The following is an 18,908-nucleotide window of genomic DNA, read 5'->3' as shown; positions in this document are numbered from 1 at the left end:
TTTAAGGCATACAAATGTACAGTAGAGTCCACATTACTGGTATTAATATATTATCCACCTTTATTTTTGGCGTGAGAGCGGGCGTAGCCATTTGTACAGTTTATGGGTTTGGCTTCTGGTCTCCAGCTATTTTTAGCTGTGCAAAACAGCTTGTTTTGCTGCTTGATATTGCAAACTGGTGTGTCTTGCCATATTAATGTATTATTTTAAAGCTGCAGTCCATAACTTTTTTTGGTCAAAAATCATCCGAAATCCATTTTTGACCAAGTGCATAACCAGCCAGTGTTCAAAACGATCTCCTTACTTTATCCGATTCACAACTGTATGCGGGAAACGCGAGCATGCCGCCATGTCATTCCCAGATATCACACTTATGTCTGCAAGATGTTTGTTAAAGATCATTTGATCTGGAAAGCATGTGCTGTGTGCAAACATCTAACAGACATCTGTAAGATGTCAGTTTTACATACATTCTAAATCATAAACATCTTAAAGGGATCTAACAGACATCGCAGATGAGCAAACAATCTACAAAATCCGCCTTGCAGATGTAAATGCAGAGATCAAACATCTGTCTCCAAGATTTACGTGTGCTGTCAGGGTTATGTCACGTCTGTAAACATAAAGAACCTGGATAGCACACGTACATCATGCATTTACATCCGCAAGACAGATTTTTAGATGGTTTGCTCATCTGTGATGTCTATTAGATACCTTTAAGATGTTTATGATTTAGAATGTATGTAAAACTGACATCTTACAGATGTCTGTCAGATGTTTGTACACAGCATCTAATAGACATCTGATAGGAAACGTCTTATAGACGTATTGCAGATGAGCAAACAATCTAAAAAATACATCTTGCAGATGTCACATAGATGTCTCCAAGATATACGTGTGCTATCAGGGAAAGCATCCTGGGTAGTAGGCTATATCGCATATGAGGATCCTGCAGGTGGCGGATAATAGCCTTTTCTCACTGCAGCTGGAATAATTAAATTCATCATTTTGGTGGTGGATTGTAATCTAGAAAGGATTATGTCTTAATGAAGCATATGTGACTGAAATTAAATTATATTCCAGTTTTAAATGTGCTTCTAATTACATATACGTGGGCTTACACAAGTTCTGTATTTTAAAGAGAATCAGTTCTAAAGAAAATAATTTGCTTTTTGGGTTACAAGAATGTCTTTATATGAAATTTGAATGGTATGACAATTGGAGATTAGGCTGTACAGAAACTGAAATCTACACGCTAATACACACAATATACACCTAGTCACGCAATGCTGATATTGTTAACGTTAACAATTTGAGAACAAATGTATAACAAGAATAATAATTTGCATGGTTTAATGTGATATGAGCTAAACAATCATCAGATTTAATCACCACTGGTAGCGCGATTTATTGTATTTTTTCCTCAGTTGGTCAGAACAAAAGTGGCAGATTTGTTACTTACTGGTTCAGTATCCAATGGTTCAATATCTGATGACAATATCCGATGAAAACTCTTATTTGGCTCGTATATTCCAAGGCGTAGGCTAGAATATGTAATTCTGAAGTACAGTACCCACACCGGTGAGGTGACTGACCGCCACACACCTCAAGACATTAGATTCATCCACACTGGAGCCGTGCCAATGCACAACCCATGTAATGGAGATTATTTCGCAAATAACTGCAGTTGCAGGTTTCAACAAAGAGGCAAAACTTATGGCCTAGTGTTGTCAAAAGTACCAACCACGATACCATTCGGTGCTGTAATTTTAAAAACGTCAATTAAGATCTGAGTGCTGTTGAGCCGCGTCTATCAGCGGATCCCCTAATATTTGCTCATAGAGGGATCCCCTGATAGACGCGGCTTCAAAACACTCCCATGTGCTTCTGTGTGAGTGCTCGGTGAAGAGCGTGAAGCGCTGATCATTGTAGCCAATCACAGTCATATCTGTTGAGCGTGTTAACACTATAGCCAATCAGCGGTGTTTAAGAACCTGCTCAATAGCACTCACATCTTAACGTGAAATGGACGTTTTTAAAATTACAGCACCAAAGTTGATGGTAACTATTGACTTTCATCATATTTTTTCTCTATATTTTGGAAGATAATGACTATAGTCAGCTTCTTGTTTTGTTTTATCCCTTTAAGTCTATAACAGGGATGGCGAACGTCGATCCTGGAGAGCCCCAGTCCTGCAGAGTCAAACACAACTGAACAAGCTAATCAAGGTCTGAAGGGTTACTTAAAAGATACAGGCAGGTGAGTTTTTATTATGGTTGGAGCTGAACTCTGCAGGGCTGCGGCTCTCCAGGACTGGAGTTCACCACCCCTGGTCTATATTACATGAATGCCAGTCCAGACTTGTAAATGGATCCAGAGACCAGGCCTTCAAATTGACCCTTAGCAAACAGCTTAATTGACAGGCAGTCTGACCAATTATAATGCAGAATGTTCGACAAACAAATCAGACAGGAGAGTGGATTAACTTTTGTGGACTTAAAGTTTTCCGCAGTTGAAATAAAATCCGTTTTGATGTTCTGAAAATACATTCATGTTTTTTTACATGCTTTAAGTAAAGAAGAAAAGACAACTGGTTCACGTGTCAATTAATCTAATAAGGCAATAGAGTGATCTGGCACTACACATTAACAGCCACAAAACAGTATTTATTGTTTGAATTTCTTTAAAAATGACAACATTTTATAGCTGAGACCTTTTTTAAAATCAGAAGCTGCTCTGTCTTGTCTGTCGGCATGTTGTCAGTTTCCTCTTTGTTCCACGATGTATTTTTCACTGCGTGAGAACATGACGTGTAGTGTGAGAGCAGCGTTGTTTGTCGGACATAGCAACAGTAACTAAGAAGGGTGGGTTTTTGCGAAGGATCAACTGTCATGGTCCTCCAAAATTGAGATTACCATAGGAATCTTCATCACAAATGACGACAAGTGCCCCATTTTGTGGTATCGCTGGGCCCCTTGCACAGTATCCCATTCTGGGGGTGGAGGGAGTTAGGGAATCCCCCTCAGAAAAAATCTTGGCGACAGGTGTCTCCCATGAGTAGAAATACTCTTTGTGGGCCTTCAAAGCTCCAAGTCTAGTCTATAAACATGTTTTTCCTAATTCTCCAGACAAAAAAAGCTCAATTGTCTGTTATCAGTAATATAGCGATGTATGAAGCGCAGCGCCCACAGAACTCACTTTGAAACAAAGCAGCTTTTTGTTGGTCAATGCAGCAAATTTGCGCATCCAACTTGACCCTGACGCAAAATCTGCATGAGAGAGTCTTTCACCCTCATGCAAATGTCCTGATCACATGAATTCCTATTAAAACATTCCATGTTAAAACAACAGTAAATGTGATTGCACCTTAAGGGGGTCCTCCAGTAGAGGGTTGGTTATTTATTGCTATATTTATTAATTACTTTCATAATTATCAACAGTATAAAAAGCCAACATGTGTCGGCAACGTCAGCGTAAAGGTTAGGTTTTGACAGAAATTTGTGAACTGCCGATAAAATGGATTTCAACAAAGGCAAGGGTGAGATGATGGAAATGGCATTTTGGTCAGACCCAGGTTTGAACGTTAACACCACGCATGGAAAATATCTCCCCGCAGTGCTACGTTGAAGTGTTCCCACAGAAGCCATCACGCAAAGCCCACTTGACCAGACACTCAACACCTCTCCATAGATAGAAACCCACCTCAGACTGTGTCCTACATACATCATATGCGAGAGGCCTGTGGGAGACTGCAGGGGCCACCACAGAGATGCAGGTTTAGATGTTTCTTTCTATGTATCTAAGTGAAATTCATGTGAGATAACGAGGCTAACGAGACAAAAATTAAACATCTATATGTGTAAAGCTCCAGATTCACATGCCTATGAGGGAGTAAGGCACATGAAGTCACCGCATGACAGTATTTACACAGAGATGCTGACTTTAAACTCTCTACGTATGAATGTACACTTCTCTGATGTGGACAATGTGTCATTCATTACCGTAACATTGCGGTGTCAGTCAGTTCTCTTTACTGGAATATATGCAGCAGTGTGAAACTCAAACCAAATGGATTTCATGCAAGTATATGGATACGATGGATATTCATACTCCCTGTTTCCTGCTAAAGGAAAACCAAGGTTTATAGTGCATAGAGATTACCGGTGCCATTCCAACTTAAAACAGGAGTCATTTGGAAATGTCAGTGTTCACACTTGTTTTCGTAATAAATGCATTAAAAATACTGAGGCTAATAATGATTGGTTGATTGACTGACTCATATATAGAGAGCAACTATGATTTGAGAGTCAAGAAATTCCCATACAACTGAAAAATATATTATTTTGTAATTCTTAAAACTACAGACACATTTTTTAACCTCAAAAAATAAATAAACAAATAAATAAATGTGATATAACCAATTTCAGCCATTTTGATAATTAATAATAAAATAAATAAAACAAATAATAAAATAAAAAAGTAATAAAAAATGAATTTTGCTGTTTAAATAAAAATATGTTGCTGTTTTTCAGTCTATAAACTGTAGTTCAGGTATAAACTGTCAGGTAGTGGGAATATTTTACACACTTCACTCTAGCAGAAATCGCTTACAGCACTTTTAATACTTTTTTATTTATATTAAAAAAAGCACAGTTTTTTTCGGAAGATGTGTGAGTGGTGCAATAGAGAGGATTTGGTGCAGTGCTTAGATGGGCACATTTCTAAATACCTCATTCACAGAGATTGGGTTAAATCAGTTGGTCATTGCACACACACACACACACACCCCCCCAAACACCGCCTCAAACACACACCTGCGAACTCACTCACGTGTATAAAGATGTGTGCACATGCACATGGCCTGTGGTGGATTTTTGGCTGCTTTCAGCTTCATGCTCCAAATAAATAACCCAGTTTTATTGACACAAATAGAACTGGCAGGAGTGAAAGAGGGGAAGAGTGTGAGAAAAAAAATAGAGATAGGTAGATAAGGTACAAGTTCAGTTTAGTAGGTAAAATCCGCAATGCATTTCCTCTAATGGGGTGTACGATGCAAACGTGTCTAGAATAAGAGCGTATGTTCAGACTGATGAGCACATAACAAATAGTTAAGTGTGTGTTAGGCATAAATCTCTAATGGGGACAACCTGTCAGGCAAGTGTGTAATGAGTCTATATGGGTGTGTGGATAAAGTGGTTTCGGGTAGTCAGATCTGGTTGCATATTAATGCTTATTTTCACACTTATTGCATAATTTTCTTTCTTACATAATATACACAGAGATATGAGTGTAGAGTTTAGACTCACCTGTGCTGGTCACTTTAGTTTTCTCAACATTTTCTTTGCTCTATTTGATCCTGAGTGCAGTGGATGAAAACCACACTAGCCAGAATCACTGGACTGTACAGAAAGAACAGAGTTTAAGTGTCAGCTCTGATAGAGATCCCTAAAACCACTCAAACCATTAAACAAATAAGGGCAGTGAGATTTGCAGTCATTGTGTCAATCATGGTGGTTATGCCTCCCATGTCAATAACTGCCACACAGGAAAATAATCTGACATCACTTCCTGTGCTATGTCTAACATGGGACTCCCCCATCCTTTACAAATTAGGTAGGGTACATTTGGCCTTCAAACTGTGGCATTCATAAATTGAGGCACTAGCTTTAAGGGAAAGACGTTAAAAGCTCTAATACTTAAGATGTATCATTTTTATGACATGCTGAGATGTTTTTATTTCAAGTCTAATCGTTTTGTGTAAAGCACTTCTTTACCGAGATGGTCCTTTCAGTAAATATCCTACCTGAAACATGGTTTTCTTGCAATTCCAGTGTCACTCTCACACAGTACATAAGAGTGGCCGTACTCTGTTTCCCACGGCTATATTAAGAACCGAAACAGCGACATCTTCTGGAAAAAAAAGCGACGTTTTGGATCGGTTTCCTAAATGTTTAAATGCATTAATATCAGGCGATTTATATTCTTCTCCTAGCCTGAAATACAATGCATTATTAAAAGCACTGTAGTACAAAACACAACATACAATGCAGTATAGTAGGCCTACAAGGTTCACTATTAAGAAATTAAATGAGAATTAATTAAAAATTTTAACATTTTAAAATTACAATTCCTGCAATGCAACTTACAGCCACGCAGGCTTGCATGGGCTTATTTTAAGCAAGTTTTTCTTTTTTAAGCTCTCTATCCTGTTAAATTACAGTCCCAAATGTTCCTGACTTGGTCTCCCTTTAGGTTCAGAAGTACCTCAAGATGTTTCTGTTACATTCTTGGCACAAGGTTGCTTCTGTCATGACAGCTTGGTCACCAACGTCTGTCCCCTTGGTTTTATAGCTGCCACTATGGCTAGTTTAGAAAGACTTTCTCAGGCTTCCCAGTGATGTTCTTGTCACTGCCTAGAGGTTCCTGACCTAAACCAAAGCCAGGACCAGGACCTCACAGTTCTCTCCTGTCTTCAGCTGCCCTGGGCCTCATATACAGTATGCATACGCCATATATGCAAACATTGAACTTACCTTATTCGTAAAAAAATGTAAACATGTTTACTGTCCAGTCTTTAAATTGATGCAGCCCACCAAGAAGCACGTGTGATGAAGAAGCAGATAATGAAGCCAACATAAAGACATGGCAATGCAAGTTTGTTTATATAGCACATTTCATACACAATTCAAAATATTTTACAATGAATTAAAACAGTTAAGAATAAAAAAAGAGTATACTTAAAATACAGTGCAATCATTTGGACATTGCACAGTGCTAATTCAGTAAATGCAGACTTAAACAGAAGTGTTTTGTGTCTAGATTTAAATGTGACTACTGATTTAGCACATCTGATCTCGTCTAGAAGCTGAGTTTCAGTTCCAGCTGGTACAATATCTGCATTTAAGTACAGTCGTTGGCTCATCAGAGGTGGTGTGATATTTTGATGCAACAGGTTTGGGGGAATTGCTACTACACTGTAAAAAATAAAAAACACAATTTGTTGACTCAGTTTAAAATAATTTGTTACCCTGCTGCCTTAAAATTTTAAGTTCAGTCAACTAAAATAAGATAGTCAACTTGAAATGCTAAGTTGTACTAAGTAACAACTTAGATATTTGTGTTTGCTAAAGTTAACAGATGGGTAAGTAACCCAGCTGCCTTAAAACTTTAAGTTGATTCAACTCAAATATCTAAGTTGTCACTTAGTATAATTTAACATTTCAAGTTGAATAAACTTTTTTTTAAGTTGAATGAACATAAAATTTTAAGGCATCCAGGTTACAAATTATTTTAAGTTGACTCAACAATTTTTTACAGTGTAGAGGGCACATATGTAGTAGCAGTAACAGATTATTTGAAGGTTTTTGCTGACAACCAAGCTAGTAAGAACTGTATTAATGACAGTATTTGAAATGGGAAAATATGTATTAGTAACATGTATTAACATACATCAACTTTAGAAAATAGATGGATGGATGCATAGTTGCGTACAGTTAAGTACAGTATGTCCTAATGCGTAACTAAAAATTATATGTAACTACTTCACACTATGGACAAATGCTAGAAATGCAAAAATATGTGTCATAATCCCAGTTTATGTTCCCCTGTCTTGGGTTTTGTGTTTTTATTTTGAAATGTATTCTCCTACTGTTTCTCTGCTTTATTTCTGTGTTCAGTATCCCTGTTTGCCTTGCAGCCTTATTTGTTATCATAGCTACCCTTATTAATTACCATGCCAACTAATCACCCACACCTGTCCCTAGTCAGCCCCTGGTTAACTTGTGTATATATACCCTAAAGCTACTAGAAAGCAAGCCTGCAACCATTAGCCAAAAAAAGTATAACAGCTAAAGCTTACTCTTCTGGTCTGGCTGTACCTCTCATCTCCCTATAGTAAGAAAATCTCTGATATGCCACTGTGTTTCAGTTGTTTTGTCAGTCATTGTTCCTGTGTTCCTTGTGTTTTCCAAACTGTTCCTGTTTGTGGATTGTTTTCTTGTTTCAAGTCTGGATTACCTATATCAGGGGTTTTAAAGCCCGTCCTGGAGGCCCCCCAGCACATTTTGTATGTCTATCTCATTTAGCACATCTGATTCAACTCATTAGTAGAGACTGCAAGACCTGAAATGGGTGTGTCTGATAAGGGGGACATAAAACGCTCTGCGTTGGTGGTCCTCATCTCTGTCTGCTCTGCCTTGCCTTTCGGTCCCTTCTGCTCTGTTGTGGTGCTCAACTGTGCCACCCTGGCTTCCTGTTCTGCTGGCTTCCACCTTACTCTTCAGTTCCCTTCTGCTTCAGCTATGTCTCTAGCACCACCCTGCCTCCTGTTTCACCTTTATCTCTAGATCCACTTTCACCTTACGGACCTGGCCCTACATCCCTCCCCTGTTTCTGTGCTCTCTCCCTGTGTTCATTGTCCCTGTTTGCATTGCTTTATTACCATAGCTACCCTTATTAGTTACCATGCCAACTAATCACACACACATGTCTCTCATTGGCTCCTGGTTAACTTGTCTATACCCCTTTGTTTCAGCTGTATTTTGTCGGTCATTGCTCCTGTTGGATCTTTTCTTTCAGGTCTGGATTATTAGGGTTCCACGCACAGAAGGTGCTGAAACCCTATTGTTTTTGTACTGATTTTCTTTCTCATCGTCATCTTCTGCCCTAAAAGTGTCTGACCTGCCAAAACCATAAGTATGACAAGCACTACATTTGGCAGGATGGTCCCAAATCTCCCCCACTACTCAGGTGCACGCGCACACACACACGGGACCATAGGTGATGCTATAATAAGTACTTTTACATTTTTGCTTATATCTTTGTAACTATACAGGAGTCTGAGTCAGTACTCTCTGAGTCAAGCCTAAAAAAACGTGTAGTTTTTTTTTTTTTTTTTTTTTCTGGCATGCATAAAATTATTCCACTTTTTGATCTTTTTGTCATTAGCGTGTAAAGATGATACATGCAAAATTTTGTATGAATCAGTCAAGTAGTTCAAGAGGAGATCCAAAAATAAAAAAATTAAAAACAACGGACTACAACACGTTGCACTACTGTTGTCTGCTAGAGGGAACCACAGAATAAGAAATCAATTTTTTACTATCAGTTTCCATCACTCTGAATAACAAATAACATCCTTGGGTATATTTTTACCTTAAAATTTACATTTTAAAATAATAAATAATAAACTAAAATAATAAAAAAATGTACCAGTTGATGTCTGTGGTTCACATAGACAATACTCACTCGTTTCAGATAACTGCTGTTTTTTGAGGGATTCAGCAAATTCTGAACTGGTTATATCAATCTCTAAAACACTTGAAGATGATTAAATGTTACCTTCAGTTCAGTATATCCAAAATGATATTAAAAACATTTGTCAAGCTGCATGACATGACTTTATTTAGCTATTGCTGTCAAGTTAAAATAAAAGGAGCTTCTGTTTATTGCAGTAGTCTACATATTTCTGCATTCAAGTGTACTCATTCCAACCAGTAAACACGCCAACCTTCATGAATTTCTGATGTCCTAGTTACTAACAGCAATTTTTAAAATACCAGCCATTTATAGCAATAGAAATTAGCGATGAAAGGCGTAATACACATATGTGGCATCTACAATGCTAATGTTGTCCACCAGAGGGAGGCACAAGACTTTTGTTTTTTGTTTTTTGAATGCATATTTTAAAATCTATCTATCAACTAGCAGTGCATGCAGGGGTGTAGGAATGAGCTGAAAAGTTTGGGGGTTGGGGTACATTTTAAATCTAATCAGCAAAAGGGGCATGCCACCACAATTATAATGATTTGTACACCCCTGTGTGCATAACAGATCATAATCAAAATTATGAAACTATTAAAGACTGAAAAACAGAAACTTCATATGCATATTTACTAAACATTATATTGGCTGGGATTGGGAATGAATGCTGCACTGCTAGAAGCTTCATCGTCTCTATGAAGGATTTAATATAAAGTTTATGGTGCCAATAAGTATGTTTTTTTGAGCAAATTATGAAAACACAGGTGCCACATCCTGTCTGTCTTGAAAGGGAAAATATGCTAGTTCTACTGCACACAAGAAGTTACGTTTATTTAAGTCTGGGTACCAGAGGTTTATTTGCAAATGAAAAATGAAAAATGCCCAGAGATCCAAACTACTGTATAAGTTTCCCATATTTAGCACACATTGGTACTAATATGATCTGTTTCAGTGTGAAGATCAGAAACGGTTGCTTCTTAGCAACTTGTGGGCACTAGACCACACAGCACTTGATCTGAAGCACAGATCAAGAATGTTCAACTAGTCTTTTTGAAATTATGTATTTATTTGTTTGTTTTCGGTTGTGTTATCACATTAACAGTTAAAATGCAACACAATTTATTCTGTTGGCATTTGGGTTTTATACCTGTTGCATACCGTAACCATAAACTCTGTTTCAGGTAGCTACAATATGTACAAATATATGTAGATATGAAATAAAAGTATATACTATAGGTATCAGTGATCTAAAATGCTACAAATAATACTGTTGTCAAACCAGCAGTGACACTCTGCTTACAAAGCTTCTACAGAAGAAAAGAAACTTTGTGGTTAAAAGAAGTGAACCGGATTCTAGCATCAAGCTCACATGCAGACATCCACGTAGTGAATTTCGGTGACAATACACAACACACATTAGACAACAAGCACTGGACAGCACGTCTACAGTTTTCTTATTGCTTTTTCAGGGATTGTTTGTTCTGTGTTTAGAAGTTCAACATGGAGGCTGGAGATTTCTGGTATCATAAAACACCACCAAAATATTCAGGTGAGCTACATTTTGTACATATAGCAAACAATGCTTATTGTACACTATGTTTAAGTAATGCATTTGTATACGTCTTACTTAAATAAGTTTGCAAGTGTAACTTACAACTCTAACCTGCAAGTGTATCGCAGTGTAATCTGAAGGCTAAATGTAAAAACAGTGTGATAAATTTACCATTGAAACACTGTAACAGATATCAACAAATATGGATCTGACATATAAGCTATATATACACTTAAAAAATGTAGCCTACATTTGCAGTATGATTGTAATTTTGAAGATTTCTCTTAACCAGAAGTTTCGCTCAAAGGCTTACTTCTGCATTGAAGAATATGGTGGATACAAAATGATTTTCACTTTTCAAAGCCCATTTTGTACATTTGCAATGTGAGCTTTGAGTTGATTTGTGTTTGGAAGTATGATATGTTTGTTGTGGTATATCACCTTCCAGTATTGAACCAAAACCCTCACATTTACTATACAAGTTACTACTTGTGTGAGAGAAATACTGTGGCTCTCGCTTTAGGAAAGGCAACATCTGAGTGATTGTTTTATATCTTCGTGCAGAATCAGAGAAAACATTTCATTCACCTGAGCTGAGAATTGTGCTGCTGGGTCTTTCTGGTGTTGGAAAGAGTGCCACAGGAAATTTGATACTGGGCAGAAAGGCTTTTAAAGAGACCAGAACCAGAGTGAGTGAGATACAAAGAGGAAGAGTAGAGGATAGAATCATCTCAGTCGTCGACACTCCAGGATTCTTCACCACTGAACTGACTTACGAAGACCAGCAGAATGAAATAAAAAGGAGTGCTTCTCTCTGTCACCCTGGTCCTCATGTGTTCCTGCTGATGATCGACCTAAAGAACATGAAAGAAGAGAGGAACCTTGTGAGAAAAATTCAGGACAACTTTGGACCACAGGCTTTTAAGTTCACCCTGGTTTTGTTCATTGGAAGAGAGCAAATGTCCAACAAAGAATGGATGGTCTTTGTGCTTAGTACAAAATTTCAGGAGCTAGTCGGACAATGCAGAGATAAACATCATGAAATCAACAGTATAAATGCAATTAACCCAACTCACATCACAAAGCTCCTACAGAAGATTGATGAAATCGTCAAACAGAATGACGACCAGCATTACAATACTGACATCTATTTGAAGTCCCCAACAAAGGTTAAAAAAAGTAAAGCAAAAACTGGAAGAAGAAAAGGAGGACCCAAAAAAAGCACAGAGAAAGAGACAAAATAAGAGAAAGTAAAACCATGTGGAAAACATTTAAAAGTGTAATACAAGAAAACATAACACATACTGTGACCGATCCAGAAAAGGAAGCTCTTATTTCTTATGTGAGAAAAACAGAAACTCATGAAGATGAAGAAAAAGCTTGGTTTTTTCAAGAAAGCAAGAATGTAAGTGATAGCGGATCATTAATAAGATCAGTGGAATTCTCATACGAAGAAATGGCAGAGGTAAATGTGATCCAGACAGAAAGCTGGAAAATGAGCAGAACAGGAAGATGGGACCAGAGAAACACCCAAGCAGGTGAGAACCTGGAAAACTGTCTTTATTTTATTAGTCTATATTTTCCTGAAAAAAGTCCCTTAAAAATATGCCCCTTAAAGTAAACGGAGGGTGCTGTTTGATAAATAATTCACTGAGGTTGAGTTTTTACCATTTGTATTGTATTTACATGCATAAGCTGACATGTAAAGTTGCCTACTGTGGTGTGCCTCTGATGTTTATATTTTCTTTAAAAAGCAAGGACATTTAAAAACAGCACTTTGCGAAAGTATTCATACCCCCTTTTTTTTGTCACATTTTATGTTGCAGCCTTGCGTTAAACTGATTTTGTCCTCCCACATCAATCTACACTCCATGCACTATAATGACAGAGCAAAAAACAGATTTGCAACAAATTATTACAATTTAAAAAAAACTGAAATAGATCATTGCATAAGTATTCATACCCTTAATGTGGTACTTAGTTGAAGAACCTTTACAGCTGTAAGTTTTTTTTTTTGCAAATATCTGCCATTCTTCTCCTCACCTCTTCACCTCTCAAGCTCTGCCAGCTTGGAGCTTTTCAGGTTTCTACAGAAATCTTTGATTGTGTTCAATCCCAAGCTGTGGCTTGGCCACTTAAGGACAGAGTTGTCTATAAGCCACTCTCGCTGTATGCTTAGGCTCATTGTCCTTTTGGAAGGTGAACCTTCTGCTCAGTCTGAGGTTCTGAATGTTCTGGACTGGGTTTTCATAAGGCTATATCTGTATTTTGCTGTGTCAAGCTGTCCTTTTACTCTGACGAGTCCCTCAGTCCTTGCCGCTGAAAAACAGCCCCACAGCATGAGGCTGATACCACCACACTTTACTGTTGGGATACTACTGTAGCATTTGGGCCAATCAGACACACAATTGTTCATTAGACTTACTAAATCAGTTATTCGTTAAATTAACAAATAATCATAGATCCCCTTACCCAATCCACCACACTGGGTGCCGAGACGTCTCCGATGGCAACCAGGACACCTCGACCAGACCAGATACACTTTACGACCTAGAAGTATGTAGAGGAAATCTCCCCCTACTTATTTATCTCTAAAACAGACACATACTGCTATCCGAAATTACTTCTTTTATTCGTTCACAGACAAACCTTTCTTTGACCTTCCTCACCTTCTCATCTTCTGGCAGGCCTCAAAGTCAGTCTGCGGTTCTTTTAGATCCTAAGAGCACGAGCTAGAACTCTTCTGAAACCCTAAGCTTGCACCAGGCCTTGCAGCCTTGTCATTCTATTCCCTAAAGATCATAGGATTTCAGCTGGGTCTCTCTCTCAGCTCTTGGTTCTTCTTCACTTTTCACCTGGGAAGAAACTCACAATCACCACCGAGTCAGATTAAAGGAAAATTTACAGATGATGTACTCACCTCCTTGTCATCCAAGATGTTCATGTTTTTTTTTTCTTCAGCTGTAAAGAAATTATGGTTTTTGAGTTAGACATTTCAGGATTTTTCTCCATATAATAGACTGATATGGTGCCCAGAGTTTGCACTTTAAAATGCAGTTTAAATGTGGCTTCAAACAACCCCAAATGCAGTTGTGGACGATCTCAGCTGAGGAAGTAGGGTCTTATCTAGCGAAACGATCTGCTATTTTCATAAAAATAATACAATTTATATACTTTTTAATGTCAAATGCTCGTCTTTGTCTTACTCTGCCTGAACTGTTTTTGTTCCGGTTCATGACAGTTAGGGTATGTCCAGAAATTCCTATCTCATGTTCTCCCTCAACTTCAGAATCGTCCTATATATGTTTTACCTTTTTTGTTAAGGGTGAGGAAGTTCAAAATCTGAGCACCATATCAGTCCATTATATGGAGAAAAATCCTGAAATGTTTCCCTCAAAAAACATAATTTCTTTATAGCTGAAGAAAGAAAGACATGAACATCTTGGATGACAAAGGGTGAGTACATTATCTGGAAATGTTTGTTCTGGAAGTGGACTTTAACATCTTTGGAGTTCATCACTCTTAAGACCTGGAAAAACATGATTGCAAGTCCAAACCTTGAAACCATCAAGACTTTCATCCGAGACTGCGTCCGGACACTTCGTCAGACCACAGAATTTAGTTTCTCACAATCTGAAAGTTCTTTAGGTGCTTTGTTGCAAATTCCAAGTGGGTTTTCATTTGTCAGGAGAGGGTTGAGTTTGGCCATAAAGACCGGATTGGTGGATTGTTGCAGTGATGTTTGTCCTACTGTAAGTTTCTCCCATCTACATATATGATCATGGACCTCAAGTAGAGTGACCATCAATTTCTTGGTCACCAGTATAACCAAAGCCCTTCTCCATAAATTGCTCAGAGTCCTAGTTTGTTCCAAACATCTTCCAGAAAAGGGTACAAATACTTATGCAATGGAATCAATTCAGTTTTTTATTCCTAATAAATTTGCAAAGTTGTTACAAACCTGTTTTTGCTTTGTCATTATGGTGTGTGGAGGGTAGACTGATGTGGAAAAAAGTTATTTAAAGCAGTAAGGCTGCAACATAACAAAACATGAAAAAAAATGTATAGGGTGAAAAAAGGGGTATAAATACTTCCTCAAGACACTGTATATCTTGACCCAGAACCAAACAATTAACTACATATACTATGTATATCACAGCTATTCATAAAAATATGACTCCGATGTCTGTGGCTTAATACATAGTCATGGACACCATGGCCAAAAAAAAAAAAAAAAAAAAAAAAAAAAAGCACTCTGCAAGCACTGGGCATATAAAAATAGCAGACAAATTAATTAATTATAATGTACATTGCATTTATTTACACAAGTATTCTTCTCCAATCATGTCAGATCTCAGAATTGTAATGGTGGGAAAAACTGGAGCTGGAAAGAGCGCAACAGGAAACACCATCCTGGGACAAAATTTTTTTAAAGAAGAAATGTCTTCTGAATCTGTGACTGGAAAATGCCAACAATATCAGCAGAGGGTAGAAGGTAGAATCATCTCAGTGATTGACACTCCAGGGGTGTGTGACACATCAATGAGAAAACAAGACCTGAAGGATGAAATAGTGAGATGTGTAGAAATGTCTCTTCCTGGTCCTCATGCTTTTCTACTGGTCATCAGACTGGATGTGAGATTCACAGACGAGGAGAAGAACACAGTGAAATGGATTCAGGAGAACTTTGGAGAAAATGCTTTACATTACACCATCATTCTTTTTACTAGAGGAGATGCGTTGAAAACATCTATTGAGGAGTTTCTGATGACAAACAAGCAGCTAACTGAGCTAATCAAACAGTTTAAAGCTGGTTATCTGGTTTTCAACAACACACAAAAAAATCAAGCACAGGTTAGTAAGCTGTTATGGAAGATTGAAACAATGGTGAAGGACAATGGAGGAGAGCATTACACAAATCAGATGTACCAGGAAGCTCAGAGGAAAATCCGGGAAGAAGAAGAAAGGCAGAGAAAGGAGAAACAGAGATTAAGACATGAAGAGGAGATCAAAATAAGGAAGGATGAAAAAGATAAACTTGTCGCAACCGCTAAAATGGGAGCCTTGGTGGGAGTAGGTGTAGGAGGAATGATTGGAGGTGCAGTGGCTGTGGGAACTGGAGTGGCAATACCTGCAATTTTAATCACAGGAGGTGCATCTCTTGCAGGAGGAGCAGGTGCAAAAATGATCGCAGATACAATTAGCAGAAAGCAGAGTAAAAAATCAGCAAACAATAAAACAGTTACTGCAACACCTTAATCATTATATGATTTTATGGGGTTTAAAACAGGGATGCAAGTATCACACAGAAGGGGTGAAGAAATCTAAAGCAGCTTAATACAATAATAGCTTTTTATTCCAGCATTACCTGTGGTTAGTAAAAGGGTGTGAGGATCTAGACAAGACGATATTTTTAAGTCAAACTTCAAGAAATCACTGGTATGATTTGTAGTGAAGTGTTCTCAATACTGTATATGCTTAACTCTGTCAACTCTTTAAAATAAAGGTTCCAAAATGGGATTTCATAGCAATCCAATAGAAGAACCATTTCATTTTTTGGGAACTGTTAACAGTTCTTAAAAGAACCTTTTATTCCCTTATAATAATCTAAAGAACCTTTCCCACTGTGGACTGGAAAGGCTTCATGGATATTAAAGGCTCTTTGTGGAACCATTGATGCTGAAGAATCTTTATTTTTTTTAAGACTGTCCGAAATCCAGGACCCTAAGCTAATCTTACAAATAGTGTCGCATGTTGTATGAGCACGATTTTTTGCCCCGAAACCAGTTAAGCACAACCTCAGACATTTACCTCTGACAGTTTATGCTTCATGAAATGAGAACATAAAAACATAGATGAACCAGAACGGAACAAACTAATGCTACAGCATGTACCAGGATGTGCTACTAACACTATCATAAAATTATGGTCATGGTTTAGGTAGGGGTTAATATTGGTTGGGGTTATATATTTTTCAGTTTTGTGGGATGGGGTTGCACTGAACTGGTTTGGAAAACGAAATCTTGTAGACAAATAGCTTTGATTTCATTTTTTGTATTATAAAGTTTTTATGCCCAGGCATTTGTAATGTTCTACCTATTTTTGTATGGCATTGTTTTATATTGATGGTTTTGTTAGTGAATCCTTGGTTCTGATTCTTCTGTCTATTTTACTTTATATTGCTTTTGTTGAAATAAAAAATGCTTTGGTTCAAAAGAGAATCCATAATTATATTAAAGCTGCAAGCAGCGTTGAAAGGGCCATCGTACCCGGGCTCACTGCTACCTGGTGGTTTTAGGAAAACAGTGAACGGTGAGCAATATGCATTTAAAGTGGTAAATATAGGAGGAATATGTCAAAGTCAATTATATGTGCCAAACTTCCTGCTGCCAGCTGGTGGTGCTATTACTGTAACTGAATATTGGCATCTTCATGTCTTCAGGCCAACAATTTTATCAAACATATGAATTTTGGTGCAGATTGAACATGGTATGTTTGAGTTAGTGTACAGCATGACATATCCTGTTACCAACAGGTGGCGCTATGGTTATACCTCAGTATTGCCTTAGGATGTCTTCAGGCCAAGACTCATACTGACTCATACTGAACACGTGAAGTACTCATACTGAATACGTGTAGATCGGACATTGCATGTTTAAGTTAGTGTAAACCAAGTCATGTCCTTTTGCCAGCAGGTGGCACTATGATTATAATGGAATATTGGCATTTCGGGACTCTTACTGAATGTGTGAAGTTTGGGGTAGATCCGACATTGTACGGCTGATTTACAACAACTATTTCCTTATTTCCATGGCGAAATATTTAACTTTGTCAAGTTACCACGGACACGCCCTTTAACGAAAACTCAAGATCTTCACAATTTAATAATAATCATCATATATAATGTTGTTGTCATTAAATATCTAGGAGAAGTTTGTTACAGTGAAAAACATGTAATTTCTTGTTGCCAGCAGGTGGTGTTATGACTATAACTGAATAGGGCATGTGTTTAGGACAGGACTCTTCATACATGTATGTGAAACATAGCTCGAGGGACATGTCATTGAAATTTTATATGGGGCTTTTGAGCCATTTTGTCCCCCCCACTTCTGAAACCCATATCAGATGTAAATGTCCACCACTTTTGGAGTGTGTGACCAGTTTCATGAGTTTTTGAACATGTTTAGATCATTTACTCCCGACATCTGAGCTGCTGAAGATGCAGTGGATTACGTTTGTTTGTGAAGGGAATGCGCCTCCCGATCTACATATATCCGTCTATGTTCGCGCAAATCATTCGTGATCCAGCTTCACTTACAGCAGAAGTGAGTATAAGGGGTTTTTTTATGAATCTTTGTGATCACCTTTTCTTATAACATGGTAGTTAGGAAGTTTAGCGGCTAAATGCGGCTAAAGTAAACAAGATCGTCTTTCCACAGATAAGAGAGGGCGGGGCGAGCAGAGATCATTTGCATTTAAAGGAACAATCCCCTTAGAATGAAATGATTTTTGAAGAGCTCATTCTGACAAGGTAAAAAGGGTGTTGTTTTACAAAAACCATTGAGAATTTTTAGTCAAAGTATATTAGAGACCCTAAAGAATCATATCAACTTGTGGAAAATGGGCATCTGATGACCCCTTTTAAGAACTATGAAATGACATGGATGAACTACAAACGACTGTTTTAGCAGTATTTATACATCAACAATGAGTAATGCATGCAGTAGGAAATAGATTAGTATGTTAGGTAATGCAATAACTAATGTTAACTCATGAGACCTTATTGTAAATGTTTGAACTAGTAGAGAAATAACCATGTTATTAAGAGTGCCGGGATGTAGCAGGCCTATGTCTATGAGTACACATACATTGATTATCAGACATTTCACTGGTTGTGGACACGATCTTAAGTAGGGGTGTCCAAACCTACTCCTGGAGAGCCAACATCCTGCTGAGTTTAGCTTCAGCCTGGCCTAACACTCTTCACTATTTGTTTCTACTAATGCTGAAGACCTTGATTAGCAGGTTAATGTTTGCTTAATTAGTAGTGGAGCTAAACTCACAAACAAGTGGCCCTCCAGGAGCAGGATTGGA

At 37.8% G+C, this 18,908-nt stretch overlaps 2 protein-coding genes across 2 annotated transcripts; both read left to right on the top strand.

Annotated features, from left to right (window-relative positions):
• The first annotated feature begins 10,208 nt into the window (after positions 1-10,208).
• LOC127179062 (GTPase IMAP family member 4) lies at positions 10,209-15,309 on the top strand. Its single transcript, XM_051132315.1, has 3 exons — positions 10,209-10,811; positions 11,379-12,352; positions 15,166-15,309. Exons 1-2 carry the CDS (start codon positions 10,763-10,765, stop codon positions 12,056-12,058), a joined length of 729 nt encoding a protein of 242 aa, XP_050988272.1. The 5' UTR covers positions 10,209-10,762; the 3' UTR covers positions 12,059-12,352; positions 15,166-15,309.
• Positions 15,159-17,374, top strand: LOC127179060 (GTPase IMAP family member 4). Its single transcript, XM_051132311.1, has one exon. The coding sequence runs from the start codon at positions 15,159-15,161 to the stop codon at positions 16,071-16,073; it is 915 nt and encodes a 304-aa protein (XP_050988268.1). The 3' UTR covers positions 16,074-17,374.
• The last annotated feature ends 1,534 nt before the right edge of the window (positions 17,375-18,908 follow it).

Source organism: Labeo rohita, chromosome 16 (genome assembly GCF_022985175.1).
Source record: "Labeo rohita strain BAU-BD-2019 chromosome 16, IGBB_LRoh.1.0, whole genome shotgun sequence".
Taxonomy (NCBI): domain Eukaryota; kingdom Metazoa; phylum Chordata; class Actinopteri; order Cypriniformes; family Cyprinidae; genus Labeo; species Labeo rohita.
This window is presented reverse-complemented; position numbering and strand designations above follow the sequence as displayed.

Coding starts and splice junctions, on each gene's coding strand:
- LOC127179062 (XM_051132315.1), top strand. CDS start 10,763: ATGGAGGCTGGAGATTTCTGGTATCATAAAACACCACCAAAATATTCA. Junction 10,812..11,378: donor AACACCACCAAAATATTCAG/GTGAGCTACATT, acceptor ATCTTCGTGCAG/AATCAGAGAAAACATTTCAT.
- LOC127179060 (XM_051132311.1), top strand. CDS start 15,159: ATGTCAGATCTCAGAATTGTAATGGTGGGAAAAACTGGAGCTGGAAAG.